The sequence below is a fragment of the Plecotus auritus genome (genome assembly GCF_963455305.1).
Source record: "Plecotus auritus genome assembly, chromosome: 7".
In the NCBI taxonomy this organism is placed as follows: Eukaryota; Metazoa; Chordata; class Mammalia; order Chiroptera; family Vespertilionidae; genus Plecotus; species Plecotus auritus.
The window spans coordinates 17,300,992-17,326,968 of NC_137774.1; the positions used below are offsets into that span (position 1 = coordinate 17,300,992).

The 25,977-nt window shown below is 39.6% G+C and overlaps 1 protein-coding gene across 2 annotated transcripts; it reads right to left on the bottom strand.

Moving 5' to 3' along the window:
* On the bottom strand, positions 1 to 25,665 carry PRKAR1A (protein kinase cAMP-dependent type I regulatory subunit alpha). 2 transcript variants are annotated; one of them, XM_080682160.1, is made up of 11 exons: positions 24,982 to 25,665; positions 21,688 to 21,876; positions 9,593 to 9,763; positions 8,700 to 8,791; positions 8,432 to 8,493; positions 7,593 to 7,639; positions 6,725 to 6,883; positions 5,613 to 5,673; positions 4,424 to 4,545; positions 3,378 to 3,459; positions 1 to 2,435 (listed from the first exon to the last, which is right to left on the bottom strand). In XM_080682160.1, the coding sequence occupies exons 2-11, from the start codon at positions 21,862 to 21,864 to the stop codon at positions 2,263 to 2,265; spliced, it is 1,146 nt and encodes a 381-aa protein (XP_080538286.1). In that variant the 5' UTR covers positions 21,865 to 21,876; positions 24,982 to 25,665; the 3' UTR covers positions 1 to 2,262. The 2 variants fall into 2 exon arrangements, with proteins under 2 accessions (XP_080538286.1, XP_080538287.1); XM_080682161.1 differs by lacking the exon at positions 24,982 to 25,665 and adding an exon at positions 24,560 to 24,760.
* Between the last annotated feature and the right edge of the window lie 312 nt (positions 25,666 to 25,977).

The following is a 25,977-nucleotide window of genomic DNA, read 5'->3' on the forward strand; positions in this document are numbered from 1 at the left end:
TTTAAATTATTTAATCTTTTTTATTACTTGACCTACCATTAAGACAATCTATAACAAAAAGAATAGAGTATATTAGCACACACAGTATAATCAGACTAGTAACCAGGAAACAATACAAAATGTTCCTTTGGCCATCTATACTTTCTAGAGCAATAGATCTGAGAAATTCACTTACCAAGTCCAGAAATGATGACTTCAAAAGTCCTGATTATCAACTAAGACAAATTACACCATCGTGATATCTCACATATACTCAGATTGCACGAAGATAAAGCTTTAAATGTGTTAATTTTTAAATTTAGACTTAAATTTTCTTAGATTAAAAACTACAAAAGGGAGTAAACAGCAAGCCAAATTATTTAAGAGCAAAATTCATTTAGGAAGCATTATATGTGAACATGATTATTATATACAGATATGAACTGCAATTTATGGCATTCTAAATAATTCACTGAAGTACAGTTTTGGCATTTAAACAAAGATCAAATCAAGCTTTACAAAGCTAGTAACATAATTTTTACTTGTAATTTCTTAAATATAAAAGGTAGGTAAACACAACATATAGATCAGAAACCCTCACTTAATATAGATTCGAAACATAAAAAATTTGTAATAAGGTGGCTTTCTATCCCACACTAAAATGTAAATAAAACTTCTTTCCCAGATTTATACTTCAAACTTAGTAACAACCTAAAAACTGCTCAAATCTATGAAAAAAAACTCTACCATGACCAATTTATCTTTTAAATGGCCTGGGAAAGGGTAGGAGAAAGGATTAGTAATCAAAGCCAGTTGCATACAAATGGAAAAATGCTTGCAGTCACTCCCAAGTATAACCCTATATTACATATAAATCACGACGAAAATAAAAGTGCCCACATTACAGAACTGTGAGATTTTGTTTAAAAAAAATAACATAATAAAAATAAACTGTTGGGTATTATTGGTGCACATGGAATAATGTAACACATAAGGTTGATAAGGCTGGAAAATACGAAAATACAGTTAAGACGCAAAACACAAGCTTACTTTAAAAGAACAAAACATTTGCCAGAGAATAAATGCTAAATAAGAAAGCAGAACTTTTCAGCAGGATGGCCTTTGAGACCAATTTGAAACAACACAGGCACACCCCACCCCACCCCCACCCGCCATAAACTCTAGTTGATGTAAAAAGGAGGGGAAAACATCAAACCAAAGTAAAAAACTTCTCCCCAAAATCTCCTGCCCCAGTGAATTTAGTAGGGCAAAGTTCCCAACAATGAACTCTCCACCTGGTATTTCTTCCTTTAGCAACATCACCTCCATTTTTCTGTTATGACTTGTGCTCCATATATTCTATCTATTCCCAGCAAACTAAATCTCCTGGAATCTGTGTTAATGAGCACAGATTACCCTGGAGTCCACTAACCAAAAGCTCTAAGTCAATAACCAAGAGTGGAGACCTGGAATTCTAATTCTCAATGATCAACATTTGGCACTAGCTGGATCAATAAAGAATTTCTGAGCTGAGGCAGATGTAGTTAAATCATAATCAGTATTTGCAGCCTATGATTTAGTTTCAAACTCAAAAGGCAGGTATGAATAGCTACACCTAAATGTATTTCAGAACTGGAGAGGAAACAATAACAAGATACAGTCAATACCAGGCAAATTTGCTTTGACAAACACAAATTCTGGTTAAAAGGAAGAAGAAAACATAACAGATCATATCCATCTGATAACTAGAATAAAATGGGTATTTTCCCACCCTTAATCTAGTTTAAACACAGGCAGATATCTTCCTAAGATTTTTTCTGTATCAGTTTTCCTAATCCTTAGAGCTTAATGAGAAATCATTTATTCTATAAAGAAATACAGCATAAATGGCCACAGTCTAAAATATGCTTATGATAATTAGAAAATTATGTCACTTAAAAAAACATCTTGCACTGTTACAACATTACTCTATGGTAATTATTTGGTGCAGGGATCTGCCCTCACCAAAAAGCATGGCACGTATTGCCAGATGGAATACTAACACTGCACAAAGAGAAGCAGTAACAGCAAAGTCTCCATAGAACTCTCTCTTTATTTAACTGTGTAGGAGCATCCAGTTAATGCTCCAAATTAAAAACAGTGCAATAAAAGCAACTTTAATATAAACAGACAAGAAGCTGCAATGCCAGTGGCCACGTGGTGCTGCAAATAGGGAAAATAAAGCAGTGTGCAAGAGTGAGGCATGGACTGGGGAGGTGAAAAGGGAGGCACAGGAGGCAGATTTCAGACAGACAGTGACACAAAACTATTGTACTGCTGGATGTTTCGTTTGAGGATGTCTGAGCACGGGCCAAGAACACGTTCAAATCTAGGTCGGTCCAGCTTAACGCACTTCAAAGGGCCACGAGCCACCACCGTGGCAGCTCGGGGACGATTCATCAGTAGTGCTATTTCACCTGGAGAAGGGAGAGAGAGGAATGAGAGGAGGCTAACTTCTGTGAGGAACATTTTCTGAGATGTGCACTTCTGAGAAAGAAAACAAATATGTATTTCTCTTAATAACTTAGTACAGGCCACATCAAATCTGTACTTAAAAAACAACTGATCAGCCCAGCTGGCATGGCTCAGTGGTTGAGCATCAACCTATGAACCAGGACGTCATGGTGCAATTCCTGGTCAGGGCACATGGGTTGTGGAGGCAGCCAAACAATGATTCTCTCTCATCACTGATGTTTCTTTCTCCCTCTCCCTTCCTCTTTGAAATTAATAAATATATATTTTTAAAAAGTATTTTTTAAAAAAACTAACTGATCAATGAGATAATCAATAACTTATTTATTAACTGTATTAACTGAGTAAAGGTCAAAATCTCATACTGGTTCTCTGAGAGGCAAAAAGGATTGCAATCTATATATAAAAGCCTAAGCGACCATTCGACCGGTAGCTATGATGTGCACTGACCACCAGAGGGCAGACGCTCAATGCACAGGCATGGAAACATGGAACAGACTGATGAATCTCAGAAGGAAGACGAGAGGGGGGGGCAGGAAGAGATTAACCAAAGATCTTATATGCATACTAAAGGTACAGTGGGGTCCCTTGGCCTGGCCTGTGGGGACCAGGCCAAAACCAGCAGTCTGACATCCCCCGAGGGTTCCCGGATTGTGCGAGGGTGCAGGCCAGGCCGAGGGACTCCACCGGTGCACGAATTTGTGCACCGGGCCTCTAGTTAAAGAATAAAGTTCCCGGGTATTGGCACCAAATCTCCACCCCCACCCAAAGAATAAAAATATTAAATTCAGGAGAAGAAAAGACAAATTATGAGACTACAATATTGCACTTAAAGGTGACTTAAAGAAACAATGCCTGTGTATTATATTGTGAGGAAATCTACATACCAAAATAATCAGAAGGCCCCAATCTTCCCACTTCAACGAACTCTTCATTTTCTGATCTACGCTGTAGCACAGCAGCTGACCCCTATAAGAAAATCACCAAGAAGCAAATATTTTCAAATTTAGGGTAGCATTTTTACTAGTATATACTATGCAATTTTAGCTACTCTGAAAGAAAAAAAAAAAAAAGAATTTCACGGTTATTTAAAATCCTGTGTGCTCATATGACAAAAGCTGACTGAAGAGAATAACTGCATGAGCTTAATTCCTATTTACCCAGCAGTCCCTGATAGGGAGCCCTTCTCATCAAGCTAAGGTGCTTGGGTAACTTGAAGGGTTCACACAGATTAGTAAACTAGGGGAGGCGGGAAGCGGGTGATCTAAGCTTGCTACCTGTTTTTATAGGTAAATTTCATAGGAACAGTACACCAATTTATTTATAGTGTCTGCGGCTGCTCCTGCACTATGAAGACAGAAACTCTAGGGCTCACAGAGCCTAAATTACTTATCATCTGGCTCTTTACAGAAAGAGTTCTTGATCCCCCTCACCACTCTCCCAGGTTAAATAAAACCAATTAGCATCTACAGAGCCACATTCATAGAAAATACACTTTTTGGATCTACTTTTCAGTCGAGAGTATCTGCTATACATTCCCATGGGTTGTGAAGCTATAAAACATAGTAACTTTTAGAATTTAAACCCTTGCCTTTGATCTTTGGTTGCCAAATAGTCCAAATACATAATTTTAACAAGATGGTGCGGAATCATTATAGTCTGCTATACTGAGAGTTTGTTTGGCTTGCATAAGGGGGATTAATTTCAGCAGGCCAGAATGGGGCTATTACTTCATGAATAGCCCTTTCAGAATTCTGACTCAAACACACTTAAAATGTGGTGGTCTGACAGAAAACCAAACAACTGCATTCCAAGATGAAAGGCAACTTTTAAATAAAACTGTCAGATGTTCTTTAAACCTAAGGGTGTAAATAAGAATTAACCCTTTTTTCTCTCTACAACTTCTAAAAGTATCAAATACAAAGTCCTTTACCTCTAAGATAATGAAGAACTCATCCCCTGGTTCTCCCTGCACCACAATCTTCTGCCCATCTTCAAACTGGACTGGTTCCAATGCATCAGCTACTGTGAGACGTTCCCACTTGTCCAAGGATTCTGAAAAGTAAGAATGACAAGAATTTCTCATAATTCGGTACTGTTAAAAACTTTAAAACAAAAAGTATAAAGAGAATCAACCATATAGCCATGCCCATTCAATACTCGGTGAGTGTCTCAGATTAGACATGGTGCCTCTCTTCAATTACCTCTAGTCTCAGCAAGATCCTCCAATTACTCACAGATAACCCTTAGGTCCTTACTTAGCAGCCCCAGTGGCCAGGTTAATTTAGACCAAAGGCACCCAATGGTAAAGGAATTAAAAATGTAATCATTACGTATTCCTAAAGACTGCCATCGATGCAAATCAAACCTGCAATTACAGAACCCAAAATAGTGTCACCATCCATATTATTCCAGAGGTTTATAGAAGTCATTTATCTATTTAAATCCTCATTTGAATTAATTTATCAAACTAACAAGAACTAGAAAATAGTTTGGCCTTTGGAACAAAAGTTAAGACACTAAGCAAATGGAACCTTTTCAGAGAAAGGACAAATAAGGGGGTGAGAGGGTGGAGTCAATTCACTGTAACAAAACAATGGCAGAAGGCATCCTACCTTGTAAAAACTGCCATTTACCCTATCAGTGGTTGTAACAACACATAGACATAGCTCCAAAACTTCAACAAAACTTGTAGCTTTTTTTGAGAAAGCATACACCTCATCCTTCTACAGAGGAAATACGTTCTTAGAAAACTTTCCTTAACCAATAAACTCACTGATGGAGCAACAGAGACAGATGTCACAGGAGGAACAACTGTAAATGTGCAGAGTCAGGGAGAGGACACTCAGCCTTTCTGTCTCTCCAAGAGAAGTGAGTAGCACATAATTCCAGAAAGCTGCTCCCAGCTCCAATCTTTCCTAAGATTGTCGTATACTAGCAAATTAAGCACACTTTAAAATTACTTCTCGGTCACACTTTAACTCTGTATTCCATGTGTTGTATGTTACTATTAGTAAAAACAGAATTGTTAATGAGTAGTTTTTATGAAATACAATAGATTCTGTTTAACTACAGCTAACACTTCAACTTAATAATTCTCTATGCCATCTTCCAAAACTCACCTAAAATAGACACTTTACTAAGAAACTCCTCATACATCTTCCGCTTTCTCAGAGTGCTTCCCTATAAAAAACACACAAAAAAAAACAAAAAAGTCATGTCAAAAAATGTGTAATTGTCAAATAATGCTGTGGAAGAATAAATACTAAGTTTCAAGTAAACTGAGAGAGAAGTCACAGCTTGCTGCTGCTGCTTCTTGATACATGATTACTTTTCTCCATGTGACTACAGCTGAATATAGTTCCAGCTCAGTGTTGTTCCCCATAACTCCAATCCTCCATGGAAGGAAAAAAATAAAACTGCTACCACTTACAGCCCTCCCCATCCCCCAAAAGTGCCAAACTGTCTTATCTGCAAAGTTTGTTAAATATATGTAGGGAGGAAAAAGGGAACAAACAGTACCCTATAATAAACATTCCTTACACAATAAATTGCCTTGGAAATTATAAATATTGATATATATACACACACATCTATCCCCCAAATACAGAAAATTTTCAAAGTACATCTAACTGCATATTGTCAAATAGCCAGATAGGCTCTGCACAAATTTAGAAAACCATTCAAGGTGACTAATGCCGTCATCTGGGACTTAAATATCCAAAGCTACTCTTATTAATTTGCCACAAAGTTCTCAAAAAGTCTGACTATGTCATCAGAATGTTCCAAAGGCTTTATTATTTTGTTTATTCCTTTAGTGAGAGGGAACATAACATTTTCATTACCAATTACCCACTTTCAGTTTAGGGAACTGATTACTTCTGAATGGCCTTAAAGAACTTTAGGCACTTAGAAGCAGCAGCTATCAGACTATCTGTGATGTGTAAAGAGTAGACAAGTGAAGATGTGCCTATGAGCAACTGGAGAGAATTCCAAAGGTAAGCTGACAATTTCATATACACTACATTTGCTTCCCATGTAATTCCTGGTCAAACTTTTGTTCTAAAAGATCACTGTCTCAAATGGTACAATGAATAATGCTAACCTGGGCTCAATGCAAAGCACTCAATCATCGAAAGTAATATTCTCATTTTAATTTGGTGATATTATTCAATTTAAACATTAGTTACATGGACAGGTAGTCTAAATCACATTTCAAAAACCATGGTCTTACCATAAGGATTCTTCTATAGCTGTCTCTGTCAATACCCCACAATTTCACATTTGTCTTCGCTTTGACAGTGGCTGCTCGAGGTGTTCCATAAATCAAAGCAAGTTCTCCAAAGCTTCCTCCTTCCCCAACACTGGTTGCCCATTCATTGTTGACATAGACCTAAAATGCAAATGACAATTGCTTTTTTCCTAAACACACAAATATCTAAGTACTAAAAACAGGCAAACCTTTTTTAGGGGTCAGAATCCTGAACTTGTTTGAAAACAGAATATACTATGTTTTCAATACACAACAGAGCAAAATACTTGACTTCTGACAATGAGTTCAGTTCCGAGTGCCTGTGATTTACCTAGTTTAATCATCTGATAAGAAAAAAGTACTCACTCAACTGATGATCAGGGCAGAAAGGTGAAGCAAGCATTAATAAAAGCCATACACATTTACAGAGTACTGTGCTGAGCACTGTGCTAATAATAAGCATTTCACTTGCATAAGGCACTGAATTTCCTATTAATCCTGAGAACAATGCCATTAGTATCTCATATCATTTATTATCAAAACTTACAGAATCAAAAAGTTATAACAAGTCTCATTAACTAATGACAGGGAGTCTTCCTTACACCTGTCTTACCCCACAGCACACACACACGACTTAACCATTACTCCAGCAAAAGTTCTGAACTGCACGTCTACCTAAAGAAAATTACCTTTAAAAAGTTTCTCTGTGTCATTAAAATATTTGGCAAAAATATTGATGGAATTAATATACAAAGGCTGTAACAGCCCTTCAGAAAACTCTTAGAAGCAATATATATATCAATACACTGACTTTTAAGATTATCAACATATTTTTGTTATTAAATCTTACATCCATCTCTCCTTGATCAATCACATAGAAGTTATCCCCTTCATCACCTAAAGGAGAGAGAGTAAAAAAGTTAGAAGCATTTTACAAATTAAAGAAACACAAAGGAAACCATGAAATTACTGTGAAATAAACTTATTTCCAGTTCTGCTATGAAAGAAGAGTGTGTTATAAATTAACACAATCTTTCAAGGGGAAAAAGTTCAGTAATATATTTTAAAAATCATAAAACTGATCAAATTTTCAGTCATCTCATGATGAAAAATACCTCTGAAAAATAACTTAAAAAACAGCCATTATGTGTGTGCAAAATATTAACTGCCTATCATCTGTAACAACATAAAAACCCAAATAAGTAACAAAGTATCAGGCTGTCAAAGAAAGGCAAAGGTGGGGAGGGACCCAAAAGAATAGATCCATGTTAGTATATGTGGGCAAAAAGGTAACAATCATTAGAAGGTATAAAACCTCATAAATAGAGAACTACATGATGGAGAAAATAGTTATGCTTATTTCCTACTTTATTTTTATATGTGATTAAAAATATAAAGGATATATGATTCTGAAATTCCATACATCCAACATAAAAAATGCAGGAATTTCCTTTAACAGTTACTATAAACAAAATTGTATCAGATGGTAGGGAAATATTAATCCCTTAGGGTAAGTGTGCCTTTTAGCTGAGTCAATTTTAATTTTCAAAAGAAATAAAAAAGTTCAGTAGTTTAACAAAAGGAAACTGGTAGGTTGAAAGAGAAAAACAAACTTCAATATTAAAAATCTTACAATCTGGTCTCCTCTCCCAGAATAATATTGCATGCCACAAAAGCAGCAGCCCTTACCTTGCTGAATAACAGTCTCTCCAGCAATAAAGGAAAGCGGAAACATGGCATCAAAAATATCACTGCAAGGGATAGAAGGCTTCGTGTTACATTTCATGTGCCTCTTCTGTGGATTTCAAGCATTAACCTTAAAATTCAAGCTCCTAAAATATTCAGCAGGGATTGTCATCAGGTGAGTAATGAACATTAAAATGTGCAACGATGATGAGACTAGTTTGGGACTACAGCTATACAGGAAAAGAGCACATAACAAAGAACCTCTACCTACCTTCTCTCATTATCATCAAGATGTGAAAACAGCACATTCTTTTCAATGGCCTTGGCTAACGCAGCCATTGTCTTATAATCTTTTGGTATAACCTAGAATAGAAGGTCAAATGATGATTGCATAAACCAAAAACATTGCATGCTTGCAACCTGCATATCAAGTAAATGACAAGCTACATGATGGTACTGAAACAAGACTGCTTTAAGTATTTTCAACATAACCCTCATGTACTACCTTTGATCCACAAAGTACTCAACAAATACTGACTAATTAATCCCCTTGCTTATAGCCAGACCTGTATTTAAAAGCTGGTATTTGGTTCCCAGTCAGCAACTAAAGAAACAAACCAAAAAACACCTTGACCAAGGTCATTATTCTAAGGCAAAGTGAACATTTTATGATAGTCATTTTTTAAATTGTGATCATGTGCCATTAGTTCCACAAGCCTCTTGGCAGAACGATTCTCTTCCCCCTTCAAGCTAATAACATCACCTGAAATGGTGGGTGGGTTCTAAGGAAGAAACAATCAGGATGATGCTTACACGATATAAGGTTAACAGCCACAACATAAATTATAGGATGCCAAAAAAATTGATACCATGATTCAAGAGAAAAAGGAGTACTGCCTCCTCCTACTGCAAAACATCATGGAAAAGAAAACTCCCCAAAATGAAATTATTCACTGTTTAATAACCACTTAGTTATTTTCTCTGATGGCACTGTCATCACAGAAATTTGTCCCTCAGTACCCAAGAACACCACAGGGTGGAGTATAATCTAGCCTGTTTGTGTTTTACACTATTCAAAATCATGAATGCATTCATCAAAGAAACTAGAAGATTACCATGTGGGTCCTGAAAACATTGCCCCAAATGTTTAGACATCAAAGCTACCTTTCTAACATATGATGCAGCGTCTTCCTCTGTGTAGACTTCAGCACTGATAGCACCTCGTCGCCTCCGGCCTTTAACCACTGGGTTGGGTGGAGGAGGAGAGATTTCATCCTCCCTTGAATCTCCACGAGTGCTTGCTTTCTGCAGATTCTGAATCTGTTTGGCCTCCTCCTAAAAAAAAAAAAAAAAAAAAAAAAAAAAAAAAAAAAAAGATTATACATTTATACAGGAGATCTTTCAGCATGTAAAGTTGATGTTCTCATATTTCAATGATAAGTCACCTCAAATCTCTTCCTCAACACCAATGTAAAAGGGGAAAAGCCAATTCCAAATGGGGAAAAATGGAGTTGAGTTTGAAAAGAAATATTCTGAAATAAGGACTGTTTCTCAGATGATAATAGATGCCATACTTATTTTTTTTTTTTTTTTTTTTTTTTTTTCAAATTTTTATTAAGGTATTATATGTGTACATATCTTATCATTGCCCCCCACCCCCACCCCACTCCCATATATGCCCTCATCCCCCAATGTTTTGCATCCATTGGTTACTCTTATATACATGCATATAAGTCCTTCAGTTGATCTCTTATTTCCCCCACCTCTCCCTAACCTTACCACTGTAATTTGACAGTCTGTTTGATGCTTTACTGCCTCTGTAACTATCTTTTTGTTCATCAGTTTATAATGTTTTTCATTATCCCCAAATGAGTGGGATCATGTGGTATTTTTCTTTCATTGACTGGCTTATTTCACTTAGCATAATGTTCTCTAATTCCATCCAAGTGCCTACAAATGGTAGTAATTCCTTCTTTTTTACGGCAGCATAGTATTCCATTGTGTAGATGTACCATAGTTTTCTGATCCAGTCATCTGCTGATGGGCATTTAGGCTGTTTCCAAATCTTAGCTATTGTAAATTGTGCTGCTATGAACATAGGGGTGCATATATCCTTTCTGATTGGTGTTTCTGGTTTCTTAGGATATATTCCTAGGAGTGGGATTACTGGGTCAAATGGGAGTTCCATTTTCAGTTTTTTGAGGAAACTCCATACTGTTCTCCACAGTGGCTGCACCAGTCTGCATTCCCACCAGCAGTGCACGAGGGTTCCTTTTTCTCCGCATCCTCGCCAACACTTGTCGTTTGTTGATTTGTTGATGATAGCCATTCTGACAGGTGTGAGATGGTATCGCATTGTTGTTTTGATTTGCATCTCTCGGATAATTAGTGACTTTGAGCATGTTTTCATGTGTCTCTTGGCCTTCCTTCTGTCTTCTTTCGAAAAGCTTCTATTTAGGTCCGTTGCCCATTTTTTTATTGGATCATTTATCTTCCTTTTATTAAGTTGTATAAGCTGCCTGTAGATGTTGGAAATTAAACCTTTATCAGTGATACCATTTGCAAATATGTTCTCCCATACAGTGGGGTTTCTTGTTGTTTTGTTGATGGTTTCTTTTGCTGTGCAAAAGCTTTTTATTTTGATGTAGTCCCATTTGTTTATTTTCTGTTTGGCTTCCATTACCCTAGGGGCAGTATCACTGAAAAAGTTCTTTTGGCATATGTCTGAGATTTTGCTGCCTGTGGATTCCTCTAGTATTTTTATGGTTTCCCGTCTTATATTTAAGTCCTGTACCCATTTTGAGTTTATTTTTGTGTATGGTGTAAGTTGGTGATCTAGTTTCATTTTTTTGCATGTATCTGTCCAATTTTCCCAACACCATTTATTAAAGAGACTGTCTTGACTCCATTGTATGCTCATGCCTCCTTTGTCAAATATTAAATGCGCATATTGGTTTGGGTCGATATCTGGATTCTCTATTCTGTTCCATTGATCTATATGTCTGTTCTTGTGCCAGTACCAGGCTGTTTTGAGGACAGTGGCTTTGTAATACAGCTTGAAATCTGGTATTGAGATCCCTCCTACTTTATTCTTCTTTCTCAGGATTGCTGTGGCTATTCGGGGTCTTTTTTTATTCCAGATGAATTTTTGGAGAGTTCTTTCTAGGTCTGTGAAATACGCCGTTGGTATTTTAATGGGGAGTGCATTGAATCTATAGATTGCTTTGGGTAGTATGGACATTTTAATGATGTTGATTCTACCAATCCATGAACATGGTATGTTCTTCCATCTGTTTACATCTTCCTCTATCTCTTTTTTCAGTGTCCTGTAGTTTTCCGCATATAGGTCTTTTACCTCCTTGGTTAGGTTTATTCCTAAGTATCTTAATTTTTTTGGTGCGATGGAAAATGGGATTGCTTTTTTAGTCTCTCTTTCTGTAAGTTCATTGTTGGTGTATAGAAATGCCATAGATTTCTTGGTGTTAATTTTGTATCCTGCTACATTGCCGAATTCATTTATTAAGTCTGTTAGTTTTTTGATGGAGTCTTTCGGGTTTTTTATGTACAATATCATGTCATCTGCAAATAAGGACAGCTTTACTTCTTCTTTTCCAATTTGGATGCCTTTTATTTCTTCTTCTTGTCTAATTGCAGTGGCTAATACTTCCATTACTATGTCAAACAGGAGTGGTGAGAGTGGGCATCCCTGTCTTGTTCCTGTTCTTAGGGGAAATGGTTTTAGTTTTTGCCCATTGAGTATGATGTTAGCTGTGGGTTTATCATATATAGCTTTTATGATGTTGAGGTATGATCCTTCTATTCCCACCTTGTTGAGAGTTTTTATCAAGAAAGGGTGTTGGATTTTGTCAAATGCTTTTTCTGCATCAATTGATATGACTATGTGATTTTTATCTCTCAATTTGTTTATGTGATGTATCACATTTATTGATTTGCGGATATTGAACCATCCTTGCATTCCTGGGATAAATCCTACTTGGTCATGGTGTATGATCTTTCTGATGTACTGCTGGATCCTATTTGCTAGAATTTTATTGAGGATTTTGGCATCTACATTCATGAGGGATATTGGCCTGTAATTCTCCTTCATTGTGTTGTCTTTATCTGGTTTTTGTATTAGGGTGATGCTGGCTTCATAGAAGGAGCTGGGAAGTGTTCCTTCCTCTTGAATTTTTTGGAATAGTCTGAGGAGGATAGGTTTTAGTTCTTCCTTGAATGTTTGGTAGAACTCTCCTGTGAAGCCGTCTGGCCCCGGGCTTTTGTTTGCCGGAAGCTCTTTGATGACTGCTTCAATTTCTTCCATAGTTACTGGCATGTTGAGCTGTTTAGATTCTTCCTGATTGAGTTTTGGAAGGTTATATTTTTCTAGGAATATGTCCATTTCCTCCAGGTTGTCCAGTTTGTTGGAATAGAGTTGTCCGTAGTATTTTTTAACAATCCTTTGTATTTCGGCGGGATCTGTTGTTATTTCACCTCTTTCATTTCTGATCTTGTTTATTTGGGTCCTCTCCCTTTGCTTCTTGGTGAGCCTGGCTAGAGGTTCATCAATCTTGTTTATCCTTTCAAAGAACCAGCTCTTGGTTTTGTTGATCTTTTGTATTGTTTCTTTGGTCTCTATGTCGTTTATCTGTGCTCTGATCTTTATTATTTCCTTCCTTCTGCTTACACTGGGCTTTTCTTGTTGCTCTTTTTCTAACTCTTTGAGTTGTTGGGTTAGGTAATTTATTACCCCTGTTTCTTGTTTTTTGCAGTAGGCTTGTAGAGCTATGAACTTCCCTCTCAAGACTGCTTTCGCTGTGTCCCATAGATTTTGGATTGTAGTGTTTTCATTGTCATTTGTTGTCATGATGTTTTTTATTTCTTCTTTGATCTCTCTGGTAACCCAGTCATGGTTTAATAGCATGCTGTTTAGTCTCCATGTGTTTGATTTCTTTGGGTTGTTTTTATTGTAGTTGATTTCCAGTTTTATGCCACTGTGGTCTGAGAAGATGCTTGATATGATTTCTATCTTCTTGAATTTGAAGAGACTTTGCCTATGTCCCAACATATGGTCTATCTTTGAAAATGACCCATGTGCGCTTGAGAAGAATGTATATTCTGTGGCTTTGGGGTGAAATGTTCTGAAGATGTCAATTAATTCCATCTGGTCTAGTGAGTCATTTAGGATTGATGTTTCTTTGCTGATGTTTTGTTTAGAGGATTTGTCCAATGGTGATAGTGGGGTATTAAAGTCTCCTACTATGATTGTATTGCTGTCAATGTCTCCCTTAATATCCTCCAGGAGTTTTTTTATGTATTTGGGTGCTCCTGTATTGGGTGCATATATGTTTACCAGAGTTATTTCTTCTTGTTGGATTGCTCCCTTTAGTATTATGAAATGGCCTTCCTTATCTCTTGTTATGTCCTTCAGTTTGAGATCTAATTTGTCAGAAATAAGTATTGCTACCCCAGCTTTTTTTTCAGTTCCATTTGCCTGGAAAACCTTTTTCCATCCCTTCACCCTCAGTCTGTGTGCGTCTTTTTTTCTGAGGTGGGTTTCTTGTAGACAGCAGATATATGGGTCGTGTTTTCTTATCCAATCTGTTACCCTATGTCTTTTGATTGGGGCATTTAATCCATTTACATTTAAAGTTATTATTGATAGGTACTTATTTGTCGCCATTCCTATTCTTTACCCCTGTGTTACTTCTTCGCTTCCTGTTTCTTTCTTTCTTTTTTTTTTTTTTTTACAGTAGACCCTTTAGCATTTCTTGCATTGCTGGTTTGGTGGTAATAAATTCCCTTAGTCCTTTTTTGTCTGTGAAGCTCCTGATTTCACCTTCAATTTTGATTGACAGCCTTGCTGGGTACAGTATTCTTGGATTCAGCCCCTTCCTTTGCATGACTTTGTATATTTCATTCCATTCCCTTCTGGCCTGATGAGTTTCTGTTGAGAAATCAGTTGCTAGTCTGATGGGGGTTCCTTTGTATGTAACTTTCTGTCTCTCTCTTGCTGCTTTTAAGATTCTTACTTTGTCGTTGGTGTTTGCCAATTTAATTATAATGTGCCTTGGCGTCGGTCTTTTGGGGTTCATTTTGCCTGGGACTCTGTGAGCTTCTTGGATTTGTGTGGGTTTTTTCTTCCCTATATCTGGGAAATTTTCTGTCATTATTTCTTCAAAGAGGTTTTCTATTCCTTGCTCAGCTTCCTTTCCTTCTGGAACCCCTATTATGCGGATGTTGTTTTGTTTCGTGTTGTCCCAAAGTTCCCTTAGACTCTCCTCCTGCCTTTTAATTTTTTTTTCTAGAAGTTGCTTTTCTTGGGTATTTTTTTCCATCTTGTCTTCTAGCTCACTGATGCGGTCCTCTGCTTCTTCTAGTCTACTCTTGATGCTTTCTATTGAGTTCTTTACAGCAGCGATGTCATTTTTCATTTCTTCTTGGTTCTTCTTCATTTCCTCTTGGTTCTTGCTCATATTGTCGAATTTGTCTTCCATTCTTTTCAGCCACCTTATGACCATTTCTCTGAATTCTTTTTCTGGAAGGTTGCTTGCCTCCATTTCGTTTACTTCCTTTTCTGGTGATGCCTGCTTTTCTTTCATATGCGGGCTGCTTCTTTGTCTCCCCATGGTCTCTCTTCTCTGGGTGTCTGGTTATGTAGTTCTCTCTCTCCTGGGTTGATTTAAAGGCACAAAATACAGCACTACCAGGTACAACTCACAAGGCACTGAACAGGAATGTATTCACGATATTAATAACCTCCAATAAAGGTGACCACCAGAGAAAGGCAAATTAGGTGATAGGAGAGAAAGAAGAAGAGGAAAAAAGAAAGAAAGAAAGAAAAAAAGAAAAAAGGAGTGTGAAAATGAAATTGGGAAAAGGGAAAGTAAAGAGAAAAAAAAAAAAGTAAGAGAGACAAGAAAGTGACTAAGAGAGAAAGGGGAACAGACTATATATATTGGGGATAAAACTCCAATAGAACAATCACTAATCCCAGCAAATGCCAGCAACAAGTGCCTGGGGATTAATACAAACTACAACACCAACTAATATGGATTGAGGCAAGGGAAAGCTGAAGCACAAAACAAACAAAAAAATAAACAAAAGAAGAATAAGCAAAACAATCTCACAAAAACAGCATATAAATTGGATATAATCTACATTCAAGCAAACAACAACAAAAGGACAGAGAGAAGGACAAGTTTATGGATAGCTCAGACAGCGAAGGGAGAGGTGTATGTGGACTTGGGAGCAGGGGATTAGAGATTAGATATGTAAGTAGGGTGAAATTTTAACAAGGGGTAAACAGAAAGAATAGGGAAAATCTAAAGCAGTAAAAGGGTAAGACAAACAGGACACTGAAAAGGGGGAGGTTAGGAAGAGAGTGATGGCCTAAAGGTAGAGTTGAGATAGAGTAAAACGATGATGCCATACTTATTAATGAACAAAAGTCATTAGTATAAGGACACATAACATGCAAGTAAAAAATTAGATACTCATTATAGTAACACTAGAGGCCTGGTGCACGGATTCGTGCACCAGTGGGGTCCCTCGGCCTGGCCTGCAGGGATCAGGCTGAAACCGGCTCTTCAACATCCCCTGAGGGGTCCCGGATTGCGAGAGGGCGGTTCTTGGGTGACACACTCTGGAATCGGGCTCCCTCCTCTCTGGTTCCGGGTGTGTCACCTGATAACCTCCGCTGCCAAGTGACCACAACTCTGCAATTCCTGCGTTGAGCGTCTGCCTCCTGGTGGTCAGTGCATGTCATAGCTACTGGCCAGTCGCTTAAGCTTTTATATATACAGACAAGGATTGTAACACACACAACAGCAATAAACTGCAAAACAAAATCCTGAGGAATTAGGTTTTTAGTATGCTGTTGAAGATAGCATGAGACCCCTCCTTCCCCCCAAAATAGAATGTATTCAGGCATAGCAAAGTGATTCGAGAATGTCTAGATTACTGTGTTACTTCATTCATTCAATAAGCATTTGCTAAATCTGCATGCCAAGTCTACGATAGGCAAGTGAAATATAAAAACCAATGGAGGAGGGTCCTGAGCCCATGGAATTCATTTCTAACTGGAGTCTCAGGAAAAAAACAAATAATGAAATTATGTGCTGATGGTAACCAAGAATTTAAATTAGATCAATATTTCTCCTAGCAGAGCTACAAGCATTCTTTATTATCATCAGTATTTACACTTGTAGTTAAATTTTAAAAACGTTACCTGCTTTTAAGAACATCTTGCTAAATTAATTCACATTAAAAACTGAAATGAAATATTTAACATTCTTATTTATCAAATCTAGAGCCTTAAAAAGAAATTCCTCATGTCTGCAGCAAAGAATGAGTTTATTATGCCTAATATAAACTAAGAATGAAAACACAAGAATGTGTTACCCACTACTTTCTCATTTGACTCATTCTCCATTACTTTTCTAAACCATCTTTCAAATTCAAAATGAAGTTATTAGCATTTATGATTTCAGAAAAGTTTTTGATAAAAATGAAATTAAGGAGATGCCTACTTTTTCCCCCTTGCATGGTACTCAGCCCTGACTTTGGCCTCAAGTCAATACACATGCAGCAAAACATCCAGAACAGTAACCATCAAGATATTAATAGTGTTAATTTCTATTAACAGAATCATGCCTGATTTTTACTTTTTTTTTTTTTTTTGAGGAACAGGGTTTGCTTTATTTTTCTCATTTGTTTGGATTTCCTAATTTTCAATTAAGAAAACACACAATAAAAAAAACGTATCACAAAAATAGATTTAATATATTTGTATATTTGATTACAAATGCATTTACTTGACTAATCCATTCTATTTCTAAAAATTTATTCTAAGATATGCATATATGTGAAATGACATATATACAAAGTTACTCCTTGTATTGTTTTTAGTAGTAAAACACTGGAAACAACCAAGTGGTCATTAATGGAATGATTTTAAATAAATTATGCTGTATCTATGCAGGGAATTGCCACACAAGCATTTGAAAATAAGAAACTCTTTTACATATGAATTTGTCTATAAATGCCCATAGGCCTATGAAACAGTGGTTGCATTCAAGGAAGACAACAGAGAAGACTTTATTGTTATACCCTTTTGTACCTGCAGAATTTGGAACCATGTATAAATATGCAACTAATTAAAAAAAAAAAACATTTTTAGAAAACTCACTTCCATTTTCATTCTGGTAACTGCAATAATCAGTAAGGTTTTCTGATTCCTTATTAACATAAAACTATAAAACTCAAGTCTCCCCAAAGTTTAAAGAGTATAAAAGAAAACACAAATTCCAACCCCTAAATTTGTCATTGGAATGTCACAAAAATTTCACAAATGACATCTCATTTGGAACTGTATTCTATCTAACTGTATTTTTAAGAGTCTTTTGAAGGTAACTTTTTCTTAAATCCTCACCGAAGGAAATTTTTCCATTGATTTTGAGTGAATAGAGGGAAAGACAGAGAGAAATACTCAATTTAGAGAAACACACATTGATTGGTTGCTTCCTGCATGAGCCCAGGGCCCAGGTCAAGGAGGAGCCTGCAACCTAGGTACATGCCCTTGACAGGAATCGAACCCGGGACCCTTCAGTCCACAGGCCAATGCTCTATCCAAACCTAAGTGGCTAGGGCAGCATTTTGATTTTAACAATTTGCATAGATTCTCTTTACAGCAATCAGATATAACCTAATCTTGATGACTCAGAGCCATTATCAATTTCAATTTCTAATTATCCTCGTTCTTGCTGTTGTCATTCTGTCAGTCTCTTCCCACTTCATTTCTTTCATATATTAAAACAATCCACCCCCTACCCCTCAAACCCTCCCAGACTATCCTTTTTCATGTTCAGACTAGAGGCCCAGTGCATGAAATTCAAGTACTGGGGGGGAGGGGGTGTCCTCTCAGCCGGGACTGCGAGCCCTCGGGGGATGTCTGAGGGCAGCAGAGGCGGGGAGAGGGTCCCACCATCACTGTTGCGCTGGCCAGCGGTGAGCCCGGCTCAGGGCTTTTGGCTGAGCGGCGCTCCCCCTGTGGGAGCACACTGACCACCAGGGGGCAGCTCCTGTGTTGAGCATCTTCCCCCTGGTGGTCAGTGTGCGTCATAGTGGCCAGTCATTCCACAGTTTGGTCAATTTACATATTAGCCTTTTATTATATTAGGATTATATAGGATTCTGTCCTGACCACTTAGTGTTTTTAACAATTATTTGTTCACTCCCTTTCCTACCAGTCTATTCTTCCCTGTAGGTAAAGTTACCACCCCACTGACTTGGGGCTTTGACCCTGGACTGTAAGTGGACATGCCATATCATGCCCACTTGTGCGGTCTGACTCTGCCCCCTTGAACTCTGTCCCCTTTCTGCCTTGAGAAGGGCATGCTCTAACAGTGGCTGCTCCTTCCACTCAGCCCCAGAGTTAAGACATGTGGAGACAAGACAAGATATGCTGAGCTCAGACGATTTGCCTAGGATTGAGAAATAAGAAAGGTCTTTTGTATAAACCACTGAAATTTGAGGGTTATATGCTGCTGCAACAATAACTATTACACTGTACAATCATAACCAAGTTACTTAATCACTCTTAGTTTTATCTGCGACCTCTGTAAAATGGTGATAATCACCTAACTCACAAGTTTGAAATGAGTATGTATGTAAAGTGCTTCACACAGTATTTGGCACATACACTCAATGGTCGCAGCTATTGAAATTCTTCTATCAGACAGGCAAAGTTCTAATATATGCATAAAAGGGGACTTGAATTCCAGATGACAGTCTGAAGTAAAACACAGCAGCTTTCAATAAACGCTGTGAGAGCCTGGCCGGTGTGGCTCAGTGGTTGAGCATCGGACCTATGAACCAGGAGGTCACGGTTCAATTCCTGGTCAGGGCACATGTGCCCTAGCTGCAGGCTCAATCCACAGTGTGCACGTGCAGGAGGCAGCCAATCAATGAATCTCTCTCATTAAAGATGTTTCTATATCTCTCTCTCCCCCTTCCTCTCTGAAATCAATTAAAAAATATATACAAATTAAAATAAAAAATAAAAAACACTGTGAAAGTTTTTGGTGCACTCAGTAGTTGAGGATACCAGAAACATGACCCTTGGTTAACACAAGGAAGGAGGTGAGAAGAATGTGACTGATTTTCAGACATCTAAACCTAACACCTAATATGCAGAACAACTGACCTGTTAAAAAATTGAAAATCTACTTATTTAAAAGCCCTGGCTAAAGAAATGTATGCAAGTGAACAAAGACCCTTGCATTATAGGAAAAGCTTGTTAAGCTGTGACCTGCATTAAGAGGTAAAGAAGCCAACACACATTAAATCTAACAAATCCCACCTGCAAAGAAGCTAATAATGATTTCTTGCCTTCCCCTTTGATAGTGCTTAATCAGTGCTATTGTAAGTACAGGCTTTGAAACTAGCACCATACATTTAACATTCCCTGTAAAAAGACACATCATGTCTCACCAACTTCATCCCCTCCTTGGATGGTTTCTATGATATACGAAGAGAAGAATCACGTTACAGTGACCCATTTCAGAAACAAATCTCTAGGAACACACTTTATCACAAAATAGAAATGCCCATAGCAGCGTGGATCTAGAGTATCTCACTATTTGGACACAGCTTACAGAGAAAATCTGCCCTGGCTAAGTGGCTTATTTGGTTGAAGCATCATCCTATACACCAAAAGGTTGGTTGGGTAAGTACAGAAGGCAATTGATTGAGGTTTCTCTCTCACATTGATCTCTCTCTCTCAAAAAATAAAATGTAAATAAAATAAACATATCCTCAGGTGAAGATTTAAAAAACACACACACACAAAAAAAAACACAGACTTTCTACTATAATTCCAAGACAGCAAGGCTACATTCACAAGGACCGGTTATTTGTTGTTATTGTTAATTATTCTAATTATGGTACTAAACACCAATTTTAACAGCTTTTCAAGAAAACAGTAGAAAATGTCCGATCATTGAGCCACTGAAACAATTTTTAAAACCTTAGTACAGAGTATTTTACAAATAAGTAAATCTGATTAACTGCCCAAATCAATGGGATTTGTCATACATATTTCCATTAGACAGATAATGATCATATACCTAAGATATCCCTCTTAACTGGTTCATAATCATTATGAACCATATCAAAACTTCAATATGCATAATAAAACCTGTAAATTTATCTCACAAATTTACAGAAGCAGTTCAAACTACGTACTCAAAACATTTAGGGATCCCGACTTTCTCATTCATCATTTCTTGAGGGAATAATTAAAGTATGGTCTTTGATGCAAAATTATCATTTTGCTTAGAAAAACATATACATATGCTTTGGGCACACTGATATACACACAGTGAGGATTAAAAAAAAAAACACAACAAAGGAAAACTGGTTTAACTTTTTTTTAAGAGGAAATGAGTCCTGACCAGAACTGTAAATAAAGGACAATTTTGACAATCATCAACCTTGATCTCTGCTCTACAGTCAATTCATCTGGGATATAGTCTATAAAAAAATGAACTGCACTATTTCAAAAGTTCTGATATACTGGTCACAAGCTAGACCAGCCGTGGGCAAACTACGGCCCGCAGGCCGGATCCAGCCCGTTCGGCTGTTCTATCTGGCCTGCGGAGCCGAAAGACCGTACCCTTTTATGTAATGATGTTTACTTTGAATTTATATTAGTTCACACAAACACTCCATCCATGCTTTTGTTCCGGCCCTCCAGTCCAGTTTAAGAACCCATTGTGGCCCTCGAGTCAAAAAGTTTGCCCACCCCTGAGCTAGACTCAAATGCTTCATTCACTTGGTTTTAAAAGGTGGGATAAGGCTTACTAAGTTTACTTGCTTTGCTGAGGAAGAGAAAAACATTAACTTCTTTCAAATACTTTAGAATTTCTCATTCCATACACTGCTATACTACTTCTGATCAATTGTATGTAGTCAGTTATTTTATTTAACCAGTTTTATGTATTAATTAAAACAGTTACAAGTTTGGAAACCCTTTGTTTGCCATGTAAACATAGCATACAGATTTGTTTTCTGGTAAAGCCTACTGATTGCAAAGTTAAAAATTACAAATGCCTTAACTGCCCCCTTGTTTTGAAATTCTATTTTAGACTTCCTATTTGGTCAGAATTTTGTTTCTTCCAAAAGATACAAATTAGCAACATTCTACAGCATTACATTTAACAATTGTCAGGGTCATCTCATCTCCCCACATTTATTTTTACCTTCTCCAACCTCTCGAAGTATTCCCTGAGGAATGCCATAGGTCTCTCGGGTCGAGCAGTGCACAACTGCACAATGGAATCCTTCAGCAGGGCCTGAATGTTGTGCTTCTGCACGTAGAGCTCACATTCCCGGAGGCTGCGCTCCTCCTCAGTGGCTGCAGAGGTGCCAGACGCCATGGTTCTCGTTCTCTACAAGGAAAGAGACACACACATGCTTTTGTCAACTATAAAGAGCAAATGCCAATTTGGCCTTTAACTTAAGAAATTCATTAGGACTGATTCACGAAGGTGTTTTCTTCCCCTCCCTAAGTAGGTTTTTATTTTAAGGGAGGCGAGAGCTAAGGAATGCTATGATATGCAGAGAAATAGCATTCTTCCCAAGAAGTGTTTCATTCAGTTTCTGCTGCAGGATCTAGACTTTGCAGGCAGCAACAGTAAGAGGCAATAACCTCAGCTCCAGGGAGGAAGTCTGAGCCACAATCCCCTGCAGAGGCGGGGTGCTGAGGAGTCAGGCCCTATGGGAATTTCATTCAGTTCTCCCCCTGCAAAAAAAATCACGATGACGTGGGAAGTGTGTAAATGGTAAACAGGACAGAGAATTAAAGGGCACACAAGTAGGTTCTAAATGAAAGCAAATAAGCACAATGAAGAACATCTGACATTCCCTATACGACACTCCTATCTCAAGGGAGTGTCCTAATGTCAGCCAGCAAACCACTGGGGCAAAGGATCTGATGCGCCAACTACTAGTGTAATCAAACAATTTTAAAGCACAAAAAGAACCCCAGATGAGACTTTTTTACCAGATTCTAACCCTAATTGATAACACACTTAACCCATTGGTAAGAGGGAAAATCCTTAATAGAAAAAACAAAAACAAAAAAAAAAAACAACCTTACCAAATAAACTATAAAAGATTTAGACAGGAAAATGTCAAAACATTTTCTTCTATCTTGAACTATCTCGACGTGAAGTAAAATAGAGATATAGTAACAGGTAGCTAACCTTACCTTGGAACTAAAAGCTTAATGTAACCAACAGATTCATAAACTGTTTTCCTTCTAACTCCTAATTACTAAATAATTGGTTAGAAAATAAAAGCCAGGTCTGCTCTGCAATTAAAATCAATACTAATCTGACTTTTCAAAATATAACGCACACAAAACTACTGAAATGAAACGGTACATGTAAAAGCAAAAAGAAATACTAGAATAAAGTGCTACGCTATTACTCATGTTATTTTGGTGACTTTCATAAGGGTCAATACAGAGCAGATTAATTAACAGACCACAGAAAGTGTGCAGCTTCCTGACAACATACATTAAAGGATGCAGATAAGGAATCATGCTGCTATTTCAGAAATAAACAGTTAAAAAAAAAAAAAAAACACACCCAAAACCCAAAACATCCACTTGAGGATGAGTTTATGCCAGACACTTTTTCAGGTCAATCATATGAACTGAGAATAACCTTCACCAGAATTTTATGCATTTCTGATAATACTGAAGGCCACCAAGAACAATAATAAATCAGATCTCTTATGCTTTAAAACAGACATTTTTTCCAGGAATATCAATACATATATTCAATTGACCAGAGAAATCATTCAAAAATTAATGAGAACAACCTTATCTCTAAAGGGATAAAACTGTTTTGTTGGAAACAAAGTAATGTATTAAAAAGACCAAAAAGTCGCCAGTAATACAGTCGCACATGAACAAAAATGCCCCGATCTAATAGAGTCACCATGTGAATCCCTGAATATCCAAATTTCACGGTCTTAATATTTTTAACTGAATATACTTTGACTCTGTACTTGTACTCCCTAGTCGGAAGAGCCCGACAATTTAGCTTCTCCCTCCAAAAATTATTGAATACTTTCAGATGTCAATTGCAATGTCTCTACACTCACATTCTCTTGTTTGGAAGTTTCAGTTGGGATAAAATGCAGTTCCAAAAGAATTACATGCTAGGAAATATTAAAAACGCTTGGCGAAACACTTGCTGATTCCGGCTGCACCCTCTCGGAGCAGCCAGGAATACTTCCCTGGAGAACACGTTAGCTTTCTTTCCTCGGCTGAACAGACCCACCCTTCGGGAAGCTCTCAGGTCGTTACACCTGCCCTGAGCTGCAGGGGTTAACAGATACCGCGTATTTTTGAGAGGAAGGACGGGAGAGTGCCCTTCATCCTACTCTAGTCGGAAGGCCACCGTGGTGGCGACGAGGCCTCGGGAGAGGAAGAAAAAAAAATCGGGAGAAGGAGGTGAAAGGGGACAAGATGAAATTTAGGAGCCAGGCTAGAACCGTGGGGGGGGGAGGGGGGATCACCCCGGCAAGGAGGAAAAGCGATCGCTAAAGGAAGAGGACAGTCGAGAGGAAAACAAGAACTGACGGGTCTCAAAGATCCGCCAGAAACGCCGAGGGAAACGATGGCCGAAGCCGGTAAAAACCGAGCTGTTGTCCTTCAAGAAACGAGGGAAGGCGAGCGGGGCGGCCGCGGCGCGCGGGGGCGCAGGCGGCGGGGCGCGTGGGCAGCGGAGGGCCAGGGAAGGCCGCGGAGGGCCGGGGGCCGGAACCATGAGAAATAGGGGGAGCGCACGGCCGGAGGGTGGGGGGCGGTGCGGTCGGGGAGCCCTGCACCGGAGCGGACGTCCCGGGGGCTGGAGGCCTCGGAGGTACAGAATCGGGGTCGGAGGCGCGGCCCGGAGCGTGAGGCCTGCGGGGAGGCGCCCGCCGGGGAGGGGCAGGGGGTGCGGCCATCCCCTGCAGGTCGCTCCCCGTGACGCCATCTTGGATCGGTCCAGCGCCCCCCAAACCGGCGACGGGGCGGCGAAGCTCGCCGCAGCGGGGCCCCTCGTCGAGCGCACTTGCCTGGGGACGCGAGGAGGCGAGCGCGGGACTGCGGCTGCGAGTCTGCGGCTGGCTGAGCTCTCTCGGCGCTTCCCTCCCAACCCCGGACCCACTCTGCGATAGCGGCTCCGCGGCGGCTCCACCGGAAACGACCCGGCCGCAGCCAATCACCACTCGGCTGCTGACGTCAATGCGCCTCGGTCTGGCCAGAGCCGTCGCCTTGACAACCTTAAAGGCGCAGCGAGCGGCCCCATTTACTCTGCCGCTCCTTCTTGAAGGACCCCCCTCCCGCCCCTCCTCACCCTCGAATCGTATCCCTTCTGCTCTTCTTTCCTTCTTAACTCCTCCGTTAACCGCAGCCCTTTTCTCACTCCCGCCTCTTCGCCTTTTTCCCCACTCTTTCTAGCCCGGCGCTTCCCTCCTATTCACCTGTCCCTCCTTACCTGCTCCGCTCCGGATGCCTCAGGGTCCCCTTTATTCTTCCCGCTGCTCTTTACTCCCTCTCCGCGCGGCGTTCAGGAGCTCCCTTCTCTCCTCCACTCCTTTCCTTTCCTTTCCTCTCCTCTCCTCTCCCTCCCAACTCTCACTCCTGCCGCCTCCGCTTTTTCTCTCTCCTTTCAACCCCACGCCCCCAATCCCACCCCCAGCCCACGTGGGGCGTCTCGGATGTCAGGTGGTCGACTCCGCCCCTGCAGGGGAGGACGCGGGGCCCCCGCGGGGAGATTCGTGCAGTTTCCAGGCCCTGAGGAGGCAGCGGCCCCCGCGGATCTGCAGCAGCTGCGCCGCGGGCCGAGCGCGGGCGGATGCCCGGGATGCGCACGCCCGACCGCGCATCCTGTGCCCTACCAGCGCCGCGCGAGCCTCCGGCCCCGGTCCGCCATCCGGTCCAGGAAACCTGAGCCTTGCCAAGTGTCTGCTTGGCAGATCGGGCTGCTCTCCCCTCCGGGGGTGCTGTCGTCAGTGGAGGCCACACCGTCCCCGTGGGCACAAGACACTGGAAAGGATGTTGTCAGGGTCCAAGATTGGCCTGAGTCCTTGAACCTGAAATACCACCACCACCCCATCACGCCCAGCCCCGTGTGGTGAGAAGTACAAAGCGTGCAGATGGGCACGAACACTCTGTAACCACAGAAAAAATCTCAACTGCCCACAAAAGCTGCACCAATCGAGGATGACTGGGGGAGGGGGAGCGACTTGACTCCTTCAGCCATTTATTTTCCCATCAGAGTATCTGCCCCTGGAGGAAGGAAGGGGGAGTAGGGGACAGGTTTCTACAAATAAAGTCGCTAAATGAATACAGAAGGCCCTTGTAGTACACGGATCCTTGGGTCTGACTGGTACCTCTGGTACTCGCCTGGTATATGCATCCAGGGCTGTAGGTGTAAATACAATGAATATAATACTGAATTCATAGCCCTGCCTGCCCAGGTGGCTCAGTG

Coding starts and splice junctions, on each gene's coding strand:
- PRKAR1A (XM_080682160.1), bottom strand. CDS start 21,864: ATGGCGTCTGGCACCTCTGCAGCCACTGAGGAGGAGCGCAGCCTCCGG. Junction 9,764..21,687: donor ACTTCGAGAGGTTGGAGAAG/GTAAAAATAAAT, acceptor TTTTTTTTTTAG/GAGGAGGCCAAACAGATTCA. Junction 5,674..6,724: donor GCTATAGAAGAATCCTTATG/GTAAGACCATGG, acceptor TGTTTTTTATAG/GGAAGCACTCTGAGAAAGCG.